Source organism: Talpa europaea (genome assembly GCF_964194135.1).
Source record: "Talpa europaea genome assembly, chromosome: 1".
Taxonomy (NCBI): domain Eukaryota; kingdom Metazoa; phylum Chordata; class Mammalia; order Eulipotyphla; family Talpidae; genus Talpa; species Talpa europaea.
The window spans coordinates 87283889-87303774 of NC_140073.1; the positions used below are offsets into that span (position 1 = coordinate 87283889).

Genomic DNA, 19886 nt, shown 5'->3' on the forward strand with positions numbered 1-19886 from the left:
ATTGTGGGGCTAGCAAGTCTGAAGTCTGCAGGACAGGTGGCAGACTGGAGACCCAAGGAAGAGCTGATGTTACATCCTGAGTCTGAAGGCAGTCTGGGTGGCAGAATTTCATCTTTCCAGGGGGACCTCACTTTTTTAAGGCTTCCAACTGATTGGACAAAGACTACTTACATTGTGAAGAGTAATTTGCTTTACTCAAAATATACTCTTTAAATGTTAATCACATCTCAAACATATGTTCCCAGCAATAGCTAGACTGGTGTTTGACCAAAAACTGGGTACCAGCTAATAGATTAAATTAACTCTCACACCTGCCCATGATGATTCAATTTGAGATCAGTGCTTTATCCAAAGACTGTTATTTCCTTTCAGGGCCTGATTGTCTGAAGTTGCCGGAAGATACTGCTCCCAAGCGCATGACTGCATGCAAAATGGTCTGATCTCCCAGTCGTGCCTCAGAGGACTGTGAATTCTAGACCACAGACAAGGAGCTCCTGCAGAGAAAGGTTGTGAGACACAGAGGCATTCATGCAGAAATAAAGCTGTGAATGAGACATCTTCCAAAGGAAGCTTGGATTGGTCAGAAGCCCAAGGAAAAAATGAGACTAGAGAGAGCATAGGAAAGACAAGTAGCAGGAGATGTACCGTCACGGACAGAAGGTCATGAAGATAGCAACCTTCAATAACTACAGACACTGGCTATTGAAAAGGGATAACTGGATCTCTAAAGGTTACACATTTGCAGGGGTGATAGTTCAGTTCTCAACAGAGTCCTAAGTATGCAGCTGTGGTTATACCCAAGCAAAGCTCCAGAACTCCACTACTTATGACTTAAGATTTCTGGACTTGGGGCCTCCCTGGTGGTGCAAGAGGTTAAGTGTCAGCACTATGAAGATATCCATTGTCACCACAGCACTAGTTCAATCCCCGGCCAGGGAGGTGACCCACATGGCACGGCAGACCTTTCCTGACTCGCCTGTTCCCCTCAGCAGTTTATTTCAGTCAATCTGCCTGTTCTGCTCCATGTTCTGACTCTAGTGAATCCTCTCACCCCCCCTGCACCTCTGGCCTGCACCCCAGTTCTTGTATGCGTAAATAAATAAATCTTTTTTTAAAAAAAGATTCCCGCTCTTCCAGATTGTCATATGTTCTCTTAGTCTGTCTGGACTGTTACAGCAAAATACCATAAACAGGAAAGCCTTTAAATAACAGACATTGATTTCTCACAGTTCTCGCAGGTCTGGTGAAGGCCTGCTTCTGGCTCATAGACAACCATCTTCTGCTGTTTTTGCCTGGTGGCAGAGGCTAGGGAACACACTGGGGTCCCTTTTATAAAGGCACTAATCACACTACAAGGGCACTTTTATGACATCTCCCAAAAGCCCTACCTCCTAACACCATCACACCAAGCATTAGGATTCCAACTTGTGCTTTTGGTGGGGCAGGCAGAAAGCAAACATTAAGCTCCAAGCACACGGCATGTCCTCATAAAGTGCCACTGAGCCAGATTTTGGGGCAGCAGATATTGACTTTCCTCCCCAGTAACCTTGCATTAGCAAGGTTGAGCCCCAATTTTCATATCTGTAAAAATGAAATAATATCACCTACATTAAGGCTGTAGTGAAAATTAAATGAGATAATACATCTAAAGTAGTTAACCTCTTACTTGACCAATATTAAATGTTTAATGAATGTGAGTAGCATAAATTCTATCCATCTCCTCACTGATAAACACATTAGTACTTTTTTTTTTTAGTCAAAACCAGTTTTATAGTTTAGTTTCAAAAACAAACAAAAGAATTATCCACTATTTATGAGGAATCTAAGAAAACCTGTTTAGTAATGAGAACTTAGAGGTAAAAGGATTTACTAGGGCATCTGAGAAGTGGGATTTTCTGCTTGCCAGACTTCTTCCCCTTCTCCAGTCATAGTTCTGAGGTGAAGAGAATGTCCCTGACTTTCATGGGGGTTCCCATGACCTAAAGATCTTAGTTTTTTGTTTTTTTCTGAAATCATCATCCACTGGGGAGCATAGAATTCATCAGAACCATCCTGGAAAACTGACTTCTGGCTTCTAGGAATGCCTCCTTTATTCAAGTGTGTATGCTAATTTTGTATTTATGTATGTGTTAGCATATTACCATTATATTTCATCTGTGCTTGTCATGTACCTTCTGTATTTGCATTAAGAGTTGGGGACATAGAATGTCTTTCAGATACCCTAGAATGCCTCACAATTCCCAGTGACCATTATTTTTTTTAAAGATTTATTTATTTGTACATACAAGTACTGGGGTATAGGCCAGAGGTGTGGGGGGTGAGAGGATTCATCAGAGACAGAGTGGGGAACAGAACAGGCAGACTGACTGAATTACACTGCTGAGGGGAGCAGTGGGCGAGTCCGGAGAGGTCTGATTGCGCCATGTGGTCACCTCCCTGGCGGGGGATCGAACACGCGCTACAGTGGCTGCGGGTAGCCTCACAGTGCTGTGTCTTAACGCCTTGCACCACCAGGGAGGCCCCCCAGTGACCATTAGTAAAGCCAATGATCCTATAGTGAGAACAAACTACATTCAGGGTCCCATACTAGATGTTGCCCACTATAGTGGACTAACATTTATGAATAAGGAACATTTTCATAAAGTTGTGATGCAAAGTCTCAGCACCAAAATTAAGATTATAGTAACCAAAATTAAGAGTATAGTAATATAGATCTGGAGGCCATACAGCAAGCCGACTGGGGAGGGGTACAGACTGCAAAAATGAGCTCAATATTCACCAAGTCACACTCTGTTTTCAGCACTGACAAGATGCCTGCTCTGTGCAAGCAGGACACTCCCTAGCCTCAAAGGCATTCTAAGGTGACTGGTCATAAAGACGCATTCTCTGTTTATTCAATTTTGTTTGTGAAGGTGATGTATGATTATAAATTTTTATTAGATACTAACAGCATTCTTGACACTAAACAAATACAATGAGTTGCTAATCACAGCAAGGGTCATTTATGTTCTATTTTGGGTCACTTAGTTTCTCTGTTGAAGGAAGGGAACATGACAGCTCTCTGTTAATAGTGCCAAATCAAAAAATCCATTTTCTTTTTAAAATTGGAGTATCATGTCCCTGCTCACCATACCTCCCTTAAAACCTGGCATTCACTTCTCTCTCTGTTATGCAAGACCTTACTTAGACATGCTACCTGCAGGACTGAAAAATTAAAGGGAAACGGAACTGAACGACCATCAACAATTTCTATGAGCAGAGGAGTAAATTATGCCTTCCGAGTTGCTACATGCATTCTCCCTGGGCCCTGCTTGCCTACAGAACCCAAAGAGCAAAACAATATTTCTTCCCTATGAATATATTATCTGTACTAACTTGACAATCTTGCTGTTGACAATATTGCTTGTACTTCACGTCACTCCCCTCCTGTGGTCCAAAACCGGATCCAACACCCCTGGGCCCACACTGGGGTTGTACAGCAGCTGAAGGGCCAACTGCCAATGGGTCTGGAACAGACTCTTTCCAGCCTGGGCACCTGACTTCCTGGCTGTCTCCCTTTCAGGTCTCATTGGTTGATGTGGCAGCTGTGATTCTGACAATGAGCTTGGTGTTGGGTCAAGTTTTCATTTGGCTGACTTACTCCCTTAGATGCCATTTTCCTTGACTCACCCTTGATTACAGGGAATGTTCTTTATTACTTTTTAAATCATATGATATCCATAAGCAAAGCTTTGGTTAGAATTTTTGAAAGCATTACCCATGACTGATTTTTTTTCAATGCCGAAATGCAAGAAGCAAAGCAAGAGCCAGCCCAAACCCTGTGTTTAGCCCAGCAGTGTATCAAATATCATTTGTAACGTTTGAATAAAATGCGGTTATTTTTCTCTCCTTAAGAGCCTTGGTGCAATGTATACCTACATAAGTAGCTTTTTAAGGGAAAAAAGAGTATAGTGTTTTATTGATTAGAAGGTCCTGATAATCTTCCTTCCCTAAAAAAAAAAAATTTTTAAAGATTTATTTATTTTTGTACAGGAGCTGGGGTATAGGCCAGCTTCACAGTGCTGCGCTCAACCCGCTGTGCCACCAGAGAGGCCCCTTAAAAAAATTTGAAAGCATAAACATTTGTGTTCTTATATAGTGAAGGTGAAATAAAAATTGAGTATAGCTCTATTGATAAAGCAGTGCTTTTATACATTAGCTATAAGACAAGTCACTTGAAAAACTTTCCTTTACAAGGGAAAAGCTCAGTGTTGTAGCATTCTTTTTTATCATAGAACATTATCCTCCCCCCAAAACAGGCTGCAATAGGGGCCTCCCTGGTGGTGCAAGGGGTGAAGACACAACCTATGAAGCAATTCACAGCCACTGCAGCACGAGTTAGATCCCCAGCCAGGGAGTAACGCTCATGGTGCAGCAGTCCTCTCCTGACTCACCTGCTGCTCCCCACAGCAGTGTATTTCAGTCAATCTGCCTGTTCTGTTCCCCACTCTGTCTCTGGTGGATCCTCCCAGCCCCCACGCCTCTGGCCTGTACCCCAGTTCTTGTATGCATAAATAAATAAATCTTTAAAAAAAAAAAACAGGCTGCGATAATTACTGTCCATAGTATGAAAATTCCAAGTGATATAATTTATTGCTACATTGTTAAAAATAAAGGCCAAATTGACTGCCAGCACTTGTGACCTTGGAAATCATGCTACATATGTTGATAACATAATTTATAACTTTTATTCTCCCAGTTATATGTTGATAGTTTAAAGAACTAATTTTGCTGTTTTCTAAGATACATATTTATAAAATCTCAATATCACAGATATATGTGAAGTAGGAAATGAGAGTCCTACCTTAAAATCTCTCAAGTAAACAGCCCTGTGAATATCCCTTCAAACTTGGCTCTCCATATGTTAATGGATATGTATATAATCTTTATTAAAAAGGCAACAGACTATACTTCTTCTTTGTGAGTTTCTCATTATATTTAATATTTCTTAGACATCTTTTCTAAGCTGTCTCATTCTTTAGATAGAGTTGATGGACTTTGCAACCAAATTGGTTAGGATTGAATCCTAGCTCCATTAATTCCATGACTTTGCAAATTATTTAATTTCTCTGTTCACTTTCTAAACATGAAAAATGGGCTATTCATGACAACTACCTACAGTAGTGACTGTAAGGAATGAGGAGTTCCTGCATGGTGCTTGGTAAGGTGCAATTATGAGTGCTGGTACTGAGTACTATGTCAAGTTAAGGATAATTCGGCAGCTTTAGGGACAGTGCAAGCAGGGACTCGAGGAGAGTTAAGGAGGGCTCCAGAGACAAGGGCAACAAATTCTAAAAGGGACTAAACAAATACCCCAGGCCTAGGGGCAACAGTACATTCCAGAACAAGGATGATAAAGAAAAGTATGTTAAAATAAGGGCTGGGACACAGACTTATTTCTGGGCACAGAGACATTAGGGCAGTGAGTGAGACCACCCAGAACTAACCAATCACAAAGCGACTGGTGGAGCTTTGGAATAATTAAGGAAAGGTGTGTATTCCCTGAGACATGACTTGGCTTCCTTGCCCCTCCCTGGCCTGGTTCCACCAGCCTGGGAGTCCCACTTTATCTCTGTTCCTTTTCTCCTCAATAAACTTTTTCTTTTCTCTAAACAAATTTGCCCCTTTCCACTTGCTTGCCTGAGAGGCACTGAAGTTCCTGCTGCAGCTTCGTGAGACACCGATCCGTGGTGGTCTAGTGGCTGGGATTCAGCACTGCCCCTGCAGCCTGGGATCTGTTCCTGGCTGGGAGACTAGGCCTGAAAAACTGAAATTACGGTATCAGTACCATGGACATCTTATTGGCAATCCCATATTGACAGACATCTGGAATGATTGCAATTTTTATTCTTACATATTCTGTACAAGGAAACCATCTTTCTAAGTACAGCTATACTAAAGCTGTGAGTATTTATAAAGCATGAAGTTTTAGAAATACAATTGCTTTTAATCTAAGGTGATACACAGTTTTTCAACTAATAGTTATTGCAAAGTAACTAGTCCCAAATTGTAATGATTTATGCCATGAATAATAGTGAATCAGAGTAAATTTGTAACTATGAAATATTTTATTTAACCTTTAGTTTATGCATAAAAAGTACATAGATTTTTTTTTAAAACAAAGGACCCTGTGATTATTATCAGTCAACACATCATTAGTTATATAACGTTATTCTTAAAAATCAAAACCCATTTTTTCATAATAACCACTGTTCTCACAAGTTCTACAAATGTTTGGACCCCTTTCTCTAAAGAAAGATTCCATAGCATGTAACCTTCATAGAATCCATTGTGATTAACAGCAAAAAATAATATTTCATCAGGCAGCTACTTATAAATATATGCCAATCAGATATGTGACAGATTCTTATGGAAATTAACAAGTTGAAATATGGAACAATTATGTCATATTCTACAGGTAGGGTAACATTATTTCTGAAATCTGTTGCCTGACAACTCTATCACATATTCAGAATTGAGATTGTTGCAGGTCCCTTTGCTGGAGTGAATCCTGAGACCCAGTGCTCCCAGAGTCTAGCACTAGTTGTACACAAGCTGTGTGAGACTGTGCTGAATGGCAAACATTTTACTGTTTTGGAAATACTAATATATTTCTCTTTAGTTCTTTGGCATAAAGCTAATTTGACACCCTAACAGGGCTAATACCATCTGATGCAATGACAGTAACATGTTTCATGTTTAGAAATAAGTCAACCTGTACTTGTCAAGATAGAGTGAAAAAAATTTACAGAGAATGATGAAGTTTTACATCACATTAATAGTGTTAGGGGGAATAACAATAGGAAGGTGAAGACAAGTACTTATACAGAAAAAACAATCCATCAGTAAATACTGTGTTTTTAGCAAGCTTTACTTGCTTCCCATGCTCACTGTTGTTTTCCGCTGCACAATGACTTTTTAAAAAAAATAATTAAAATATTTAAATATAATAGTTGAGAATTTTATTTTACCTCTTCACCCCAAAATAGGTTATTATGTAACACTGCTGTTTTTCAACTTCAAATGTAAAATTTTTGTAAAAATGGAATTTGGTGCCAAATAAAAAGTTAATGAACATTTATATTTTAAAGACAGCTATCTAAAAATCATATTTGCTTTCTACAGCTTTATATTTAGTGTGTTTTCAATGTAATCAGTTCTCTACCTTGTCTTTTAAACTATAATTTGTCTACAATAATATAAGCCTAAATCTTTGGAGATAATGTTTAGTTAGCATAATTGGCCTTATGGGATAAAGTATATTATAGAACATTCTGTCACTAGACACTAAATTGAAATTTTAAGGAAAATGATGGAAATAGCTGTAAGGGGAAAAAAGTAGCCTTTTCAATCTAATTTGTTATGCACCACAGTAGGGTAATGGATGCAATGAAAGTTCTTTTATTGAGTTCCCATGTCCAAAAGGTATTTAGGTAGCAAAGGATGTTAAGCAGACCCCCTGCCATCTCCTTTAACTGCAGATAGCAGGAAATAAGGTATATAGGTCTGTGTCCTCCTGATTTTTATTTCCTCAGGAGCACAACTTATGCAAAGGACACCTTAGGCTGCTTAGCAGATCACAAAGGGAGCAGGGACCCCCTCACTGTCTGCTTGAATAGAGCGAAGCTAAAGGAAGGCTGCAGCCATACCGGGAGTTCAATCCTTCAGGTGGGTCTTTTCAAATTCCAATAGTGAGGAGTTACTGGAGAATTGGTAAGGATTTCACTAGGCCCCAGCAGGTTTGAGATCAAAAGCTTTGGTTAAATAAAAGCCTATTGGGAAATCTTAAAACCTCTTTGTAATGTAACTTTAAAAAGTTAATACAAAGAACCCTTAGACTGAAGCCCGTAACAGCACGAACAAAGAGTATATCAAAACTGATTCTATTAAGAGAAAACGGACATACAAATTCACTTAATTTAAAGAGCAATCCAGTTATATTACTGTGCAAGAGAATAGAGCTTATACCATACCATCAAGCCCATTTAGAAGATGTGCTCATTTCTTGTTAAATATGCCAGATTTCATTCTTTGTTGTTCAGATATGCTTTTTAAACAACATATATATTCATTTTCTGGAAGGAGAGAGTGATGTGCATTTAAAGTTATTTCTAAGGAAAATACTTTCCTTACACATTTAAATCAAACCTGAAACCATCATTCAGAAGGTTATCTCTTTTTCATGGTGTCAAACTGTAAATTGCCCATTCTCCTTAAGATAATAAACCTTCAATTGATATTGATTGGTAGATCATTAATGAGTGCATTAGTTATAATGTAATCTTTATAATTAATACTAATCCATTTCTTGGCAAGTCACAATTTTATTAACTGAACTCATGTGGTAAAAATTTAGGAAAAATATTTTGCTCAGTCAACAGCCACTAAAAAAAGACCATGATTTGGTTTTAATGTCTAAAATTTACAATTTGCTTTGAATCTTTCAAAACACTCAATGTCTCTCTCATTTTCACCATAGGCATGTGAGATGAGTAGGTTAAACATCATTTTCATTTTTGGTTTTAGTAAATAGGGATACTAAAGCAAACTTAGGAGGCCAAATAATGTGTTCTCAATTGCACAGGTATTAAGAGAAAATTTGGATTAGAAACATTGCTCCTCTCAAGTGACAAAACCGAATTAGCAACAAGTCTTATGTCCTGCACGTCAGTGAAAACAATTCCTGGACGTAGGACACAAACTGCCTCACAAGCAATGAAGCAATCTTCCTGCGGGGTTGGTGTTTTCAGAATATAAGAGGCAGGAGAAAAACAGCACAGTTGACCAGAAGGTGAGACATTTCCTTATAAGGGTAGCAGGTCCTATTTCCAGGATAAGGGAAGCTCGAGCAGACTGGAAGATTGAGATTGGTGTATGATAAGTTTCCTTGACTGTGAGATGTTGACAGCCACTAGGCTGACTTCTGTTCTGATTTTGACAGGCCAATGTGGCAACCTCCATTTTGTGAGACCCAATACACAAATTATCTTCATCACTGCCATATTCAAGAAGAGAGATGTTTTCAACTGAGTAGCATCTCACCAATTTCAGAAAACACTTGTAGCTTAAGTCACACACAACTGGATTCATCCCAAAGAACTATTTTCCCAGATATGGTCATTATTGATGGAGGATATCCTGAAATCCTCATATTAACAGATACACAAACACCAGCCTTTTTACCCACATACTTTTTGGGGTTTTTTGGCTCCGTTTTTTCTTCTTTACTAGTGTTTCCTTTAATTTCTATTCCCTCATCTCTGTTCCTCTCTCTGTTATGTCAGCTGATTAATGACAATTAAAATAAAAGGAGAGTGGCAAATTAAGTCAATATCTGTGGGTAAGGTATAAAAAAACTGGTGAAAAGGGACAAGTTCTCTTAGAACTTGCACAGGTATTTAGAGCTTATACCATACCAGTTCAGAAGTCACTGCTAAAGCAATGAATAATTTGAATAAAAAAGTGTTTTTTGAATACTTGATACACAATCGGTAAGACTCAGTTCAATTTTGACTTATTCCAGGAATACAAGGATGATTCAAAATGCACAAAGAAATAAAATAGGGCCTCCCCTGGTGGTGCAGTGGTTGAGCGCTGGGTTGCGAAGCTGCCCGCAGCCTCTGCAGTGCCGGTTCGATACCTGGCTTCTGGGCAAGGGTCCCACATGGCACGCAGACCGGTCCTGCCACCCGCTGCTCCCCTCAGCAGTGTGTTGCCTCAGTCTGCCTGTTCTGTTCCCTGCTCTGGCTCTGGTGAATTCTCTCACCCTCCTGCGCTTCTGACTGTACCCAGTGCTTGTATAAATAAATAAAATAAATCTTAAAAAAAAAAGAAAGAAAATGGGTATACTGCCCAAAAATATTGTGCCAATTTATGCTCCTACCATGAATAAGCCATTTCCTCCATAACCTAGCGTGGATATAATTCATTCTAAAAAATCTTTGTTAACTGAATAAAGAAAAATAGTTCACCTTTTCCATTGTTGTTTTCAATTCTGGATTACATAGGGATCTTTAAAAAAAGTCTATTTTTGATAAATTATACAAGCTCTACACAGGGAATATTTTCAGTACCAAATTGACATGCATCTTCTTCCCAGCACCTGATCTGGTTGTCTCTTTGCCATAGGGTAGACATAAATAAAGGAAATAAGATTTTAATATTGAACACAGCTAAGAGATTATCCATCTATTAATAAAATATCAAAACAAAAGTGTTTGATTATTGACTAGATAGTTCTCATACTGTTCCCCTTTATTAATGTGAATAATTGAAGTCACACATTATATAACAAAATAAATAATGAAAGATGTCACACATTATATAACCTTGGTGTGGTACCTATTCTTGAAATCATCTCAGCTACTGGTAGTAACACAAACTATCTCCAATTTTTTTGAAGACTCTAGTGGAACTGTCAACAATTTTACCACAAAGCATAAAACTCAACAGTCTGTTAACATGATGTGGCAATAAGACAACGAATTAGTGAAATAAAACCCATGAACATTGGTGACATAAATAAAAAACAGTTTATATTTCCATAGTCCCATGTATATGTGCCAAACCTTGTCTGGGAAAAAGAAATTGCAACTTCACACTTCAGAGCTTTATAATCCTATCCCAAAGAGCAAACACTAGTCAACATATCTTTCTTTTTTAAAAAGATTTATTTATTTATGCATACAAGAACTGGGGTGTAGGCCAGAGGTGCAGGGGTGAGAAGATTCATCAGAGACAGAGTGGGGAGCAGAACAGGCAGCCTGACTGAAATATACTGCTAAGGGGAGCAGCGGGCAAGACAGAGGAGGTCTGCTGTGCCATGTGGGTCACCTCCTTGGCTGGGGATTAAACTCATGCTGCAGTGGCTGCCAATAGCTTTACAGTGTTGAGACTTAACCCCTTGTGCCCACAGGGAGGCCTCATAGTCAATATTTCTTGCCCATGGAAAATGGTAGGATCTTTGCAAGATGGTCCTAGAAATTTCACATTTCTTTGTGGGTGGACTTGGTCAGCATTCCACACAGCTGCCAGTATGAAATCTATATATTGAATACAAATGTGATGTCTATCCCCAATGTACTTACTACAAAAGAAGATGTAATGAGCTATTATTGCTATCTAACAAATATATTAAACATTTGTCTAGTGGCTTAAAACCTTACATATTTACCATCTGTAGTTTCTGTGGGTTTGGAATCTGGGCACTGCCTTGCAGGGTCCCCTGTTTCAGGATATCTTGTGAGATGGTAATCTAGACATCAGCTGGTGCCATAGTCATGTCATGGTTCAACCGAGGCAAAATCTGCTTCCAGGTTCCTATTAGTGGAAGGCAGGATTCAGTTTTCATGACCTATTGGAATGAGAGTGTCAGGTCCTTGCAGGCTGTTGGCCAGAAGCTACACTGAATGCTTTGCCATGTGCAGCTATCCAAAGAGGAAGCTTGGTTTGGCAAAGCTAGCAAAAGAGAAATTGCTAGCAAGACATCATAAACTTTTATAACCTAATAATGGAAGTGAGATCCACTAATCTTGTCTATATTCTATTCACTATAAACAAGTTACTTGGTTCAACCCATACTCAATAGGAAGGGATTACATAAGGTTCTAGAAGGGGACCATGTTGGAAAGCTATCTACCACACCATGTGCTGCCCAGTTAACAGTGGGAGTAGAGGACACCGGGAAAAGTGGGAAAGAAAAATTGCCAGAGATATAGTAAGGCAATGTTCCTCAGAATACGACTCAGAGTATTCACTGTCATTAAACACATTTGAATCCATCCTTGAGGAAGTGTGTTAAGTTTCAGGTCAAATTAGTGTATATGATGTCAAAGTAGTGATCTCTCAATGTATACATTGGGGGAAATTGAAGTGACAGTCATTAATGTGTGATGATGGCAAACCTAAGACAAAGAAAATAATCCATAATGAAGAAACAAAGCCTCAACCTAGTGGGAAAACATTCCACAGCAAATGTCTTACTTTCTCAAAATGCTGTATCCAACAATTAACACTGACAAAGCAAAATGAATGACATTCATGATATGATTAATTTGGATTTATCACATCTAAATATATCCACACCATTTCTCTGCAATTTTTTGAGCTTAAATTTTGAGTTTGTTTCATTAAGACCATAGAGCTAATGATGTTAGTTCTTGCCCTTCCATTGCACCCACCACTCACTTTGATAGAAGTTGGTTCAAGATAGTGGACCATAAAGCAAAATATAGCTTACTGATCCCAGCATGGGGACTTATGTGCAGACAGCATTTTTAATAGTATTGCTGTTCTAATAAGTGGAGCTGATCAGCTGAGTGCATGTATGGCTGTATGGGTTATATACCTGTTTCTTTATATATATATATATATATATATATATATATGTATGTATGTATGTATATGGGGTAACATTGGTTTATATGGCTGTATATGTTTCAGAGGAGTAGGTTCCTACTCCCCAGATGTACATCATCACACCCCACCCATACCAGAGCACACTTATCCCTTGATAAAAATGAACAGAGATATAACAGATAACAAAAAATGAACAGAGATATAGCAGATAAATTGTCTTACCAGATTTTACTTAGTGTTAGTGCAAAAAATAACTAATTAATGCAAGTGTTGCAATCATCTTTATGACATTTCCCAAAGATGGCACTTTAAGGGTTATGCCATATGCTGATTGACAGCAGCCATAATTCCATACAATGAGACTGTATCATATTGTTTGATGTGAGGTGATAGTCATCTCTTGAAACTGATCAAACATACGATTGCATCAAACAGTATTACAATATAATCACACTGTATGTGGGGACTGCCACGGTTGATCATCATGTTGTACTATTTTCCTTTGGACTTTTCTAATAGCACTTGTGACACACCACTGCATCCACATTTTCCTTTAAGAATTGCAGAGTCTGAGACAGAGAAAAAATCTGCATAAATTTGTGGTTTGGTTATGCTGTGTGAGTGTACATTTGTAGACTGCTTTAGAATTACAAATTTGCTCCCACTAAGATATCCCCAAGTACACAAATAAAACCCTCACTACTAAGGCCAAGATAAAAAGAGAAAATTCTGAACAGGACAGAAACTAATTCAAATGCCCTTTGTTTTTCTTCAATAAGCAAGCAAACTTGCAAGCAATGTCTTTTTTAAAACACTTTTCAGTATCTAAAACTCCCAATGATATTTTTTTCTAATGTACTGTTTTGCAAAACCACTTGCTTATCTACTGAACTTGGAACTATTCCAGCTGCAGATGGAAATGATATAAGAAAGTATTCTTCCACCTTTTGTTGTTGCTGATCTTACAAAGCAGTGTGGAGGTGGGCAGGATGAATGGGTGTACTTTAGCTAACTTGTAGTGGCTTTCCCAGGTAAAGTCCTGCAACAGAAGCTTTTAGAGTTAAGCAATTTAGGTATTTTCTTTTGTCATCCATCCATCCATTCATCCATCCATCCATCCATCCATCCACCCAATAATTTATAAAAGAGCACTAGGAATTAGTTTTGGGACTATGTTCAGCTTACAAAGAAATAAGGTGCTGGATGGGCATATCATCTATTCATGGTGAGATTCACTGAGGGATATGTTGTCAACTCTGGTCCATCTGGTTGATCCATGCAGGCCTCTAACATGACACTATTTCATCTGGACTTTATTCAGTGATCTAACTCCTCTTAACCTGCTAAGCTAATCATCTTCAGCTTTTTTGGCCGATAGAGGTTCTGCGGCTCTTTCCAAGACTCATTGGGACATCAGAAACATTGAATCTTTCATAGACTGGTTACCTAAACCCTACGCACAGCCATCTCTCTTCTCAGCTCCTGTGCTATGATGGGCACTGGGAATCTGATACCTCCTTTGGTCCTCCCAAGATACATGACCAGATAACTCTCTGCTCCCAGAGTCTCCTAACCATAGGCCTGCTCCCAGCTCAGCTATGGGAGAATCAGGGCCAAAATCCCTTTACAGAGACCCCACCATAACTTAAGCTCTGTGCCTTTCTTATGATCATTTTATTCTTTTTTTCTTCAGCCAGTGGGAGTTTCATTTTATTTTTATTTTATTTTATTTTATTTTTTTTTTATAATTTTTTTTTTTTTTATAGAGGCATGCTTTATTTGTTTGCTGGTTTGTTTGTTTGTTTTGTTTATACATGCACTGGGCACAGTCAGAAGCGCGGGAGGGTGAGAGAATTCACCAGAGCCAGAGCGGGGAGCAGAGCAGGCAGAAGGACCGAAGTACACTGCTGAGGGGAGCAGCGGGCGGCAGGAGAGGTCTGCGCGCCATGTGGGACCCTCCTCTGGTGGCCGGGGAACAGCCGGGGATCGAACCGGTGCCGCAGAGGCCGCGCGCAGCTTCGCAACCCAGCGCTCAACCGCTGCGCCACCGGGGAGGCCCTGGGAGTTTCATTTTAATATGCAGCGAGAAACACTGGCTTTTCATTTATTTTTCTCCAGTCTTTGTGAAATCAGTGTCATGCTTTGAGATCTTTCAGGCCTTTTTATTGATTCACAATGTCCACAGTTTTGAAATTCAAAATATAAGGACTAACTTTTCCTCTCTCTTTCTGCAAGAACACCCACCACCTGAGCAAGTAAGGAAGAAAGTTCTATCTGCTGTCCACAGGTGGAGAAAGGTCACAATCTCTTCTTTCTCTTGTTTCTTTGTCTTCCACTTCAGCAATTTCATTATTGGTCTCTCCATTGACACAATTAGTGGTGAATTTGATCTTTTAATTTACTGTTCCCCCTATTTTTTTTTTTGAGATTTATTTTTATTTATTTACCCATACAAGAGCTGGGGTACAGGCAGGAGTTGCTGGGGGTGAAATGATTCACCAGCGACATAGTGGGGAGTAAAACAGGATGATCTACTGAAATACACTGCTGAGGGGAGCAGGAGAGGTCTGCTGAGCCATGTGGGTCAGCTCCCTGGCCAGGGACCCAACTCGGGCTGCAGTAGTGACAGCACTAGATGCCCTACACCACCTGGGAAGCCCCCTTTTCTCCCTATTTTCTTAAAGGCTCATTGATTGAGGTGTTTTTTTTTTTTTTGTAGTTTTATTTAATAGTACAATTGACTTACTAGCTTTTTCTTGTTTTTCCATTATAAATTGTGAAGGCTATATGTTTACTTCTAAGTACTACTTAATCTACATCACAGTTTTAAAATTTTACTATTGGTTTATTTATTTTAAATTTTGAAACAACAAAATATTTGTAAAAATGGTAGACATGGGGCCTCCCGGGTGGTGCAGCGGTTGGGCGCTGGATTGCGAAGCTGCCTGCAGCCTCTGCAGCGCCGGTTCGATCCCCGGCTGCTCCCCGGCCACCAGAGGAGGGTCCCACATGGAGCGCTGCCCGCTGCTGCCCTCAGCAGTGTGCTTCGTCAGTCTGCCTGCTCTGCTCTCCACTCTGGCTCTGGTGAATTCTCTCACCCTCCCGTGCTTCTGACTGTACCCAGTGCTTGTATAAATAAATAAATAAAAATTTTTAATTAAAAAAAAATGGTAGACATGCAGTACAAATGACTTATTTTTCCTGGATACCTGTAAATTGCTGAGCTGATGGTCTAGTAGCTGTTCCCATTTTAATATGTGTCTTTTATAAATAAAAACATCTCCATAATTATAATACAACCATAAAATCAGGAAATGAAATTCGATTCATTCCTGCCTTAGTCCACAGAATATATTCCAGTTTCACCAATTGATGCAACCGTGTTTTTAATATAATAGGAGGATCCCACTGTACTTTATTGTCTGATCTTCTTAGTCTCCTTCAGTCTGGAATATTCTTTTGCTCTTGACTTTTCCTGTTTCAACAACTTTGGAGTTTTTGAAAACGAGTGTAGTTATTAAGCAGAATTTCCCTCAGTTTAAGTGCTATGACTTTGATGTTTTCTTGTTATTAGATTCAGATTACAGTATCCTAGAAGTAATGTTGCTTTCCACCAGGTCATGTAAATTTCAATAAATGATTTTTGCTTCAATCACTTGATAAAAGTGATATTTTCTAGACTTTTCCACCACACAGTTAATTTTTCTTCCTTTGTGGGGAGGTACTTTTCACCATGTAAATATTCTGCTCAAATTCCTTCATTCCTTCACTCATTTATGTCAGTATGTTTCTGGGTTTCTTGTTTTACTTAATATCATAAGTATTTTCAGTTATATATTTGATATGATATTCATATCTATATTAATTTTGATACTCAAATTATGGCCAATGTGGCCAATAAGAGTCCATTTAAACTGACTTATAGGTTGGTCCTTTTGCTGTATTGCCACCATTTTCTTGGTTTTAAGCAAGAAATATTCCAGGTTTTTCTTACACTTTTTTCCCCTCTAGCTCAAGATTAAATCATTTCTCTAAGTCCTATTTTCTTTCACAGGAAAGTGGTATTCAGAAATCAACATCTGGTTGCTGTATGTGTTCATTATTATTGGAATATTGCTACTTCCAGGTCATATTAGGAAACAGAACCAGAAAGTAGATGTATTTGTGTACCATATATTAATACTTAAATTTATTTCTCTGTCTGTCTATCTCTTGACCCCTACCTATTTCTCTATCTTGAAAACTATTAGTTTATGCTAATACCTCTAATTTCACTTGTTCATCTGCTCTCTCCCTCTGCATATAACTCCATCTTCTTTTTTTTTTTAAAGATTTATTTATTTATGCATACAAGAGCTAGGGTACAGGCCAGAGGTATGGGGGTTGAGAGGATTCACCAGAGACAGAGTGGGGAACAGAACAGGCAGAATGACTGAAATACACTGCTGAGGGGAGCAGTGGGCAAGACAGGAGAGGTCTGCTGTGCCATGTGTGTAGCTCCCTGGCTGGGGATCCAACTCATGCTGCAGTGGCTGCATATAGCTTCATAGATTGCGTCTTTGCGCCACCAAGGAGACCCTGCATATACTCCATTTTCTAATAGTGAGAAGCTGAGACTGCATAATTCTTCACATATTTAGTTCTATAATCATCCTCATTTCTTGCAACCAACCTCTCATTCCTGCTATAACGCCTTCTCTCTTGCACATGCTCTCCTTTCTCTGCTTGGGCTTTGCCTCAAGAGGGTGACTACTTTTCACCCTCTTCAGACTGGTTCCTGGTGCTAAGAGGCAGCTCTCCTCGCATAGACGTTCTCACCCTCCTTGGCTGGCCCTGACAGCCTCCTCTGGCCACTGCATTTCCTCCTTCCTGCTCTGTCTCACCTAATAGCTTTAGAACTGAATTATTCAGGAAGGGGAAGAAGTATCACTCAAGTGTTACCATGTAATGTTTTCATTATCCTTCAATTCTTGAACTCACAAATTAGTTTAGGTGTATTTTTCATTTTCAAATGTATTGAGGATTTTTTTTTAACTGCTCATTTCTAATTTAATGACATAGCATCCAACTGTATTTTCTCTTTTCCAAATTAGTCATATTGAGATAAATTCTGGTTTGTTGAAATTTTTGAGGCCCAGTTATCGCTGAATTCTCCAGATTTGCTCATGAAGATATTGTATTCTCAAATTTTGGGGTTTGAACTTTCAATATCTTTCAGTCATGCTGTTATAGGGCAGCCCCGATATTGAATGGGTTCCTGGCTGTGGGTCCTCACCCGCGCGCTTAAAAGGGACTTATTAATACTCACTACAGGCACACATAAAAGGTTAATAAAAGGTTTATTTACAAGGGAAAAGGAAATAAGGAAAATGTACAACTCAGGGAGAAAATAGGGAAATAAAGTCTTTAATGCGTCCTACCCGATCCGACGACCTGGAAACCCAAAGGCACTCTCAGAGCTGGCCGGACGCTGCGAGCTGGTGGAGAGCCAAAATGGGGGACCGCTCCAAAGCCCACGTGTCTGGCTTTATACCAACCTGGCTGCTTAACCCCACCCTCAGGTCCCAGCCACCTTCCCTTTGGTGGTGATGGGATTTGGAGTTCCCAGTGTCTTTGGCTTTGGCCTGGGGTGGGGGTGGAGTCCACAAAGCCTGTATGGAATTAGCTTTAGGACATCCTTTCCCCCCCTAACAATATCAAGGTTGTAATTTGTGTTGTCTAAATATTCTTACTAAAATTTTACCTGCCTGATGTATCAAATACTGAGATAAAAAAGCTTTTTTTAAAAATAATCCATGATGATTGTAGATTTGTCTATTTTCCCCCTACAATTTGGCCAATTTCTGCTTCATATATTTTGAATATATATTATTAGGTGAATACAAGTTCAGAATTGTCTTATTATTTATGTGACTTGTTCCTTTTATCATTATTAGCCATAGATATTACTATAATGTTTCAGTAATGGTTTTTTTGAACTTAAAGTCTATTTTTCTTATATTAATAGAAAAGCACCTACTTTTTAAATTTTTTCAGTGAGATAGTTAGTATTTGCCTTGCATTTCTTTTCCTACAACTTTGTTTCCAAACTTTTTATAACTTAAGGTTTGGAAGCATTTCCAGTAGAAATCATTTATTAAATTTATAAAATTCAATCTTTTAATATCTTTTTTTAGCCAGCAATTTTAGACTGCTTATATTTATTATATGTCTTGTATATTTACTCTTATTTCCATCATTATATTTTGTGCTTCTTTTACTATCCTTCTGCTTTCCTCCTTACTGTCTCCTTTTTGGGTCAATGAACTTTGTTAATTCTTTTAATCTGTCCTTCTTTGAAAATAAGGTGTTTTATTTCTATTCTTTTACCTGAATCTGTAAGGCCTAAGATTAACAAATATGTTTACTCTTCTTTTAGACAGTATAAGAATGTAATGACACTTAAAATCTAATTACTTTCCACCTGTCTTGTGTGCTATTGATTTCCAGACTTACATAAGTGCTCTGTTTTTTAAAAAATTGATTATTCATTTTTTCCTAAATGTCTTATAACATGTTCACACATGCAAAAGGAAATAAAGACTTATAGAATCATAACCTCTGTCTATGACTTAAAAAAAAATTGAGAGTTCAATTACCCTATATGGTCCTCCGTCCCTTGGAAATAATTACTGTAAAGTCAAGAAATGTTCCATCTTTCCTTTTCATGACCCCAAATGTTATTTTTATTATTTTACTCAGAAATGCTTATTTAGGTTTGTCTACATACCATTTTATTTTGTCACTGCTGCTCTTAAGAATAACCCTGTTTGAGTTCAGTTTCTTTCTCCGAAGAACTTTCTCACTTGGATTTTTTTTTTTTTTTGAAGTAAATGTAATTCTCAAGATTTTATTTGTAATAAAAGATGAAGCTTTGAACTGGATCACCTGGCCCTTTCTCTTCTTATCTCCTCCCACTTCAAAATGCTTGCATCTCTTAATAGCCAACATTCTCTTAGATCTGCAGTGGGGCTCAACACATTCAAGTCTCAGCACAATCTTCTTTGTAGTTTTAGCCTTTTTCCGGAAAATTGGCTTAGTGTGTCCACCATAGCCACTCTGCTTCCTGTCATACCCCCGCTTTCCCTGGGCATAGAGAGAATCCTTGCCCTTCTTGTACTGTGTCACTTTGTGGGGCTGATGCTTGCCACACTTCTTACAGAAGGTCCGGCGGGTTTTAGGATCGTTCACCATGCTTGCGAGAGCGCTATCGGCACGGAAAGAAAGTCACTTGGATTTTTAAGCAAAGTTCTGTGAATTATAAACTTCTCATTCTTATCTGGAAAGAAGTATTTTAATTTGCCTTCATTCTTGCATGTCATAGGTATAGAATATGAAGTGGGAATAGTTTAGAGTTGTTGGCTGACAGCTATTTTTTCTCAACATTTTGCAACTATTATATTGTTTTGCTTTTATGGTATAATCGAGTTTATTATTGTCAACCTCATTAG

General features: G+C 38.6%; 1 protein-coding gene across 1 annotated transcript; it reads right to left on the bottom strand.

Annotated features, from left to right (window-relative positions):
• Positions 1–19115: 19115 nt before the first annotated feature.
• On the bottom strand, positions 19116–19646 carry LOC311177741 (large ribosomal subunit protein eL42-like). Its single transcript, XM_084244000.1, has one exon. The coding sequence runs from the start codon at positions 19627–19629 to the stop codon at positions 19144–19146; it is 486 nt and encodes a 161-aa protein (XP_084100126.1). The 5' UTR covers positions 19630–19646; the 3' UTR covers positions 19116–19143.
• Positions 19647–19886: the final 240 nt, after the last annotated feature.

Coding starts and splice junctions, on each gene's coding strand:
- LOC311177741 (XM_084244000.1), bottom strand. CDS start 19,629: ATGGTGAACGATCCTAAAACCCGCCGGACCTTCTGTAAGAAGTGTGGC.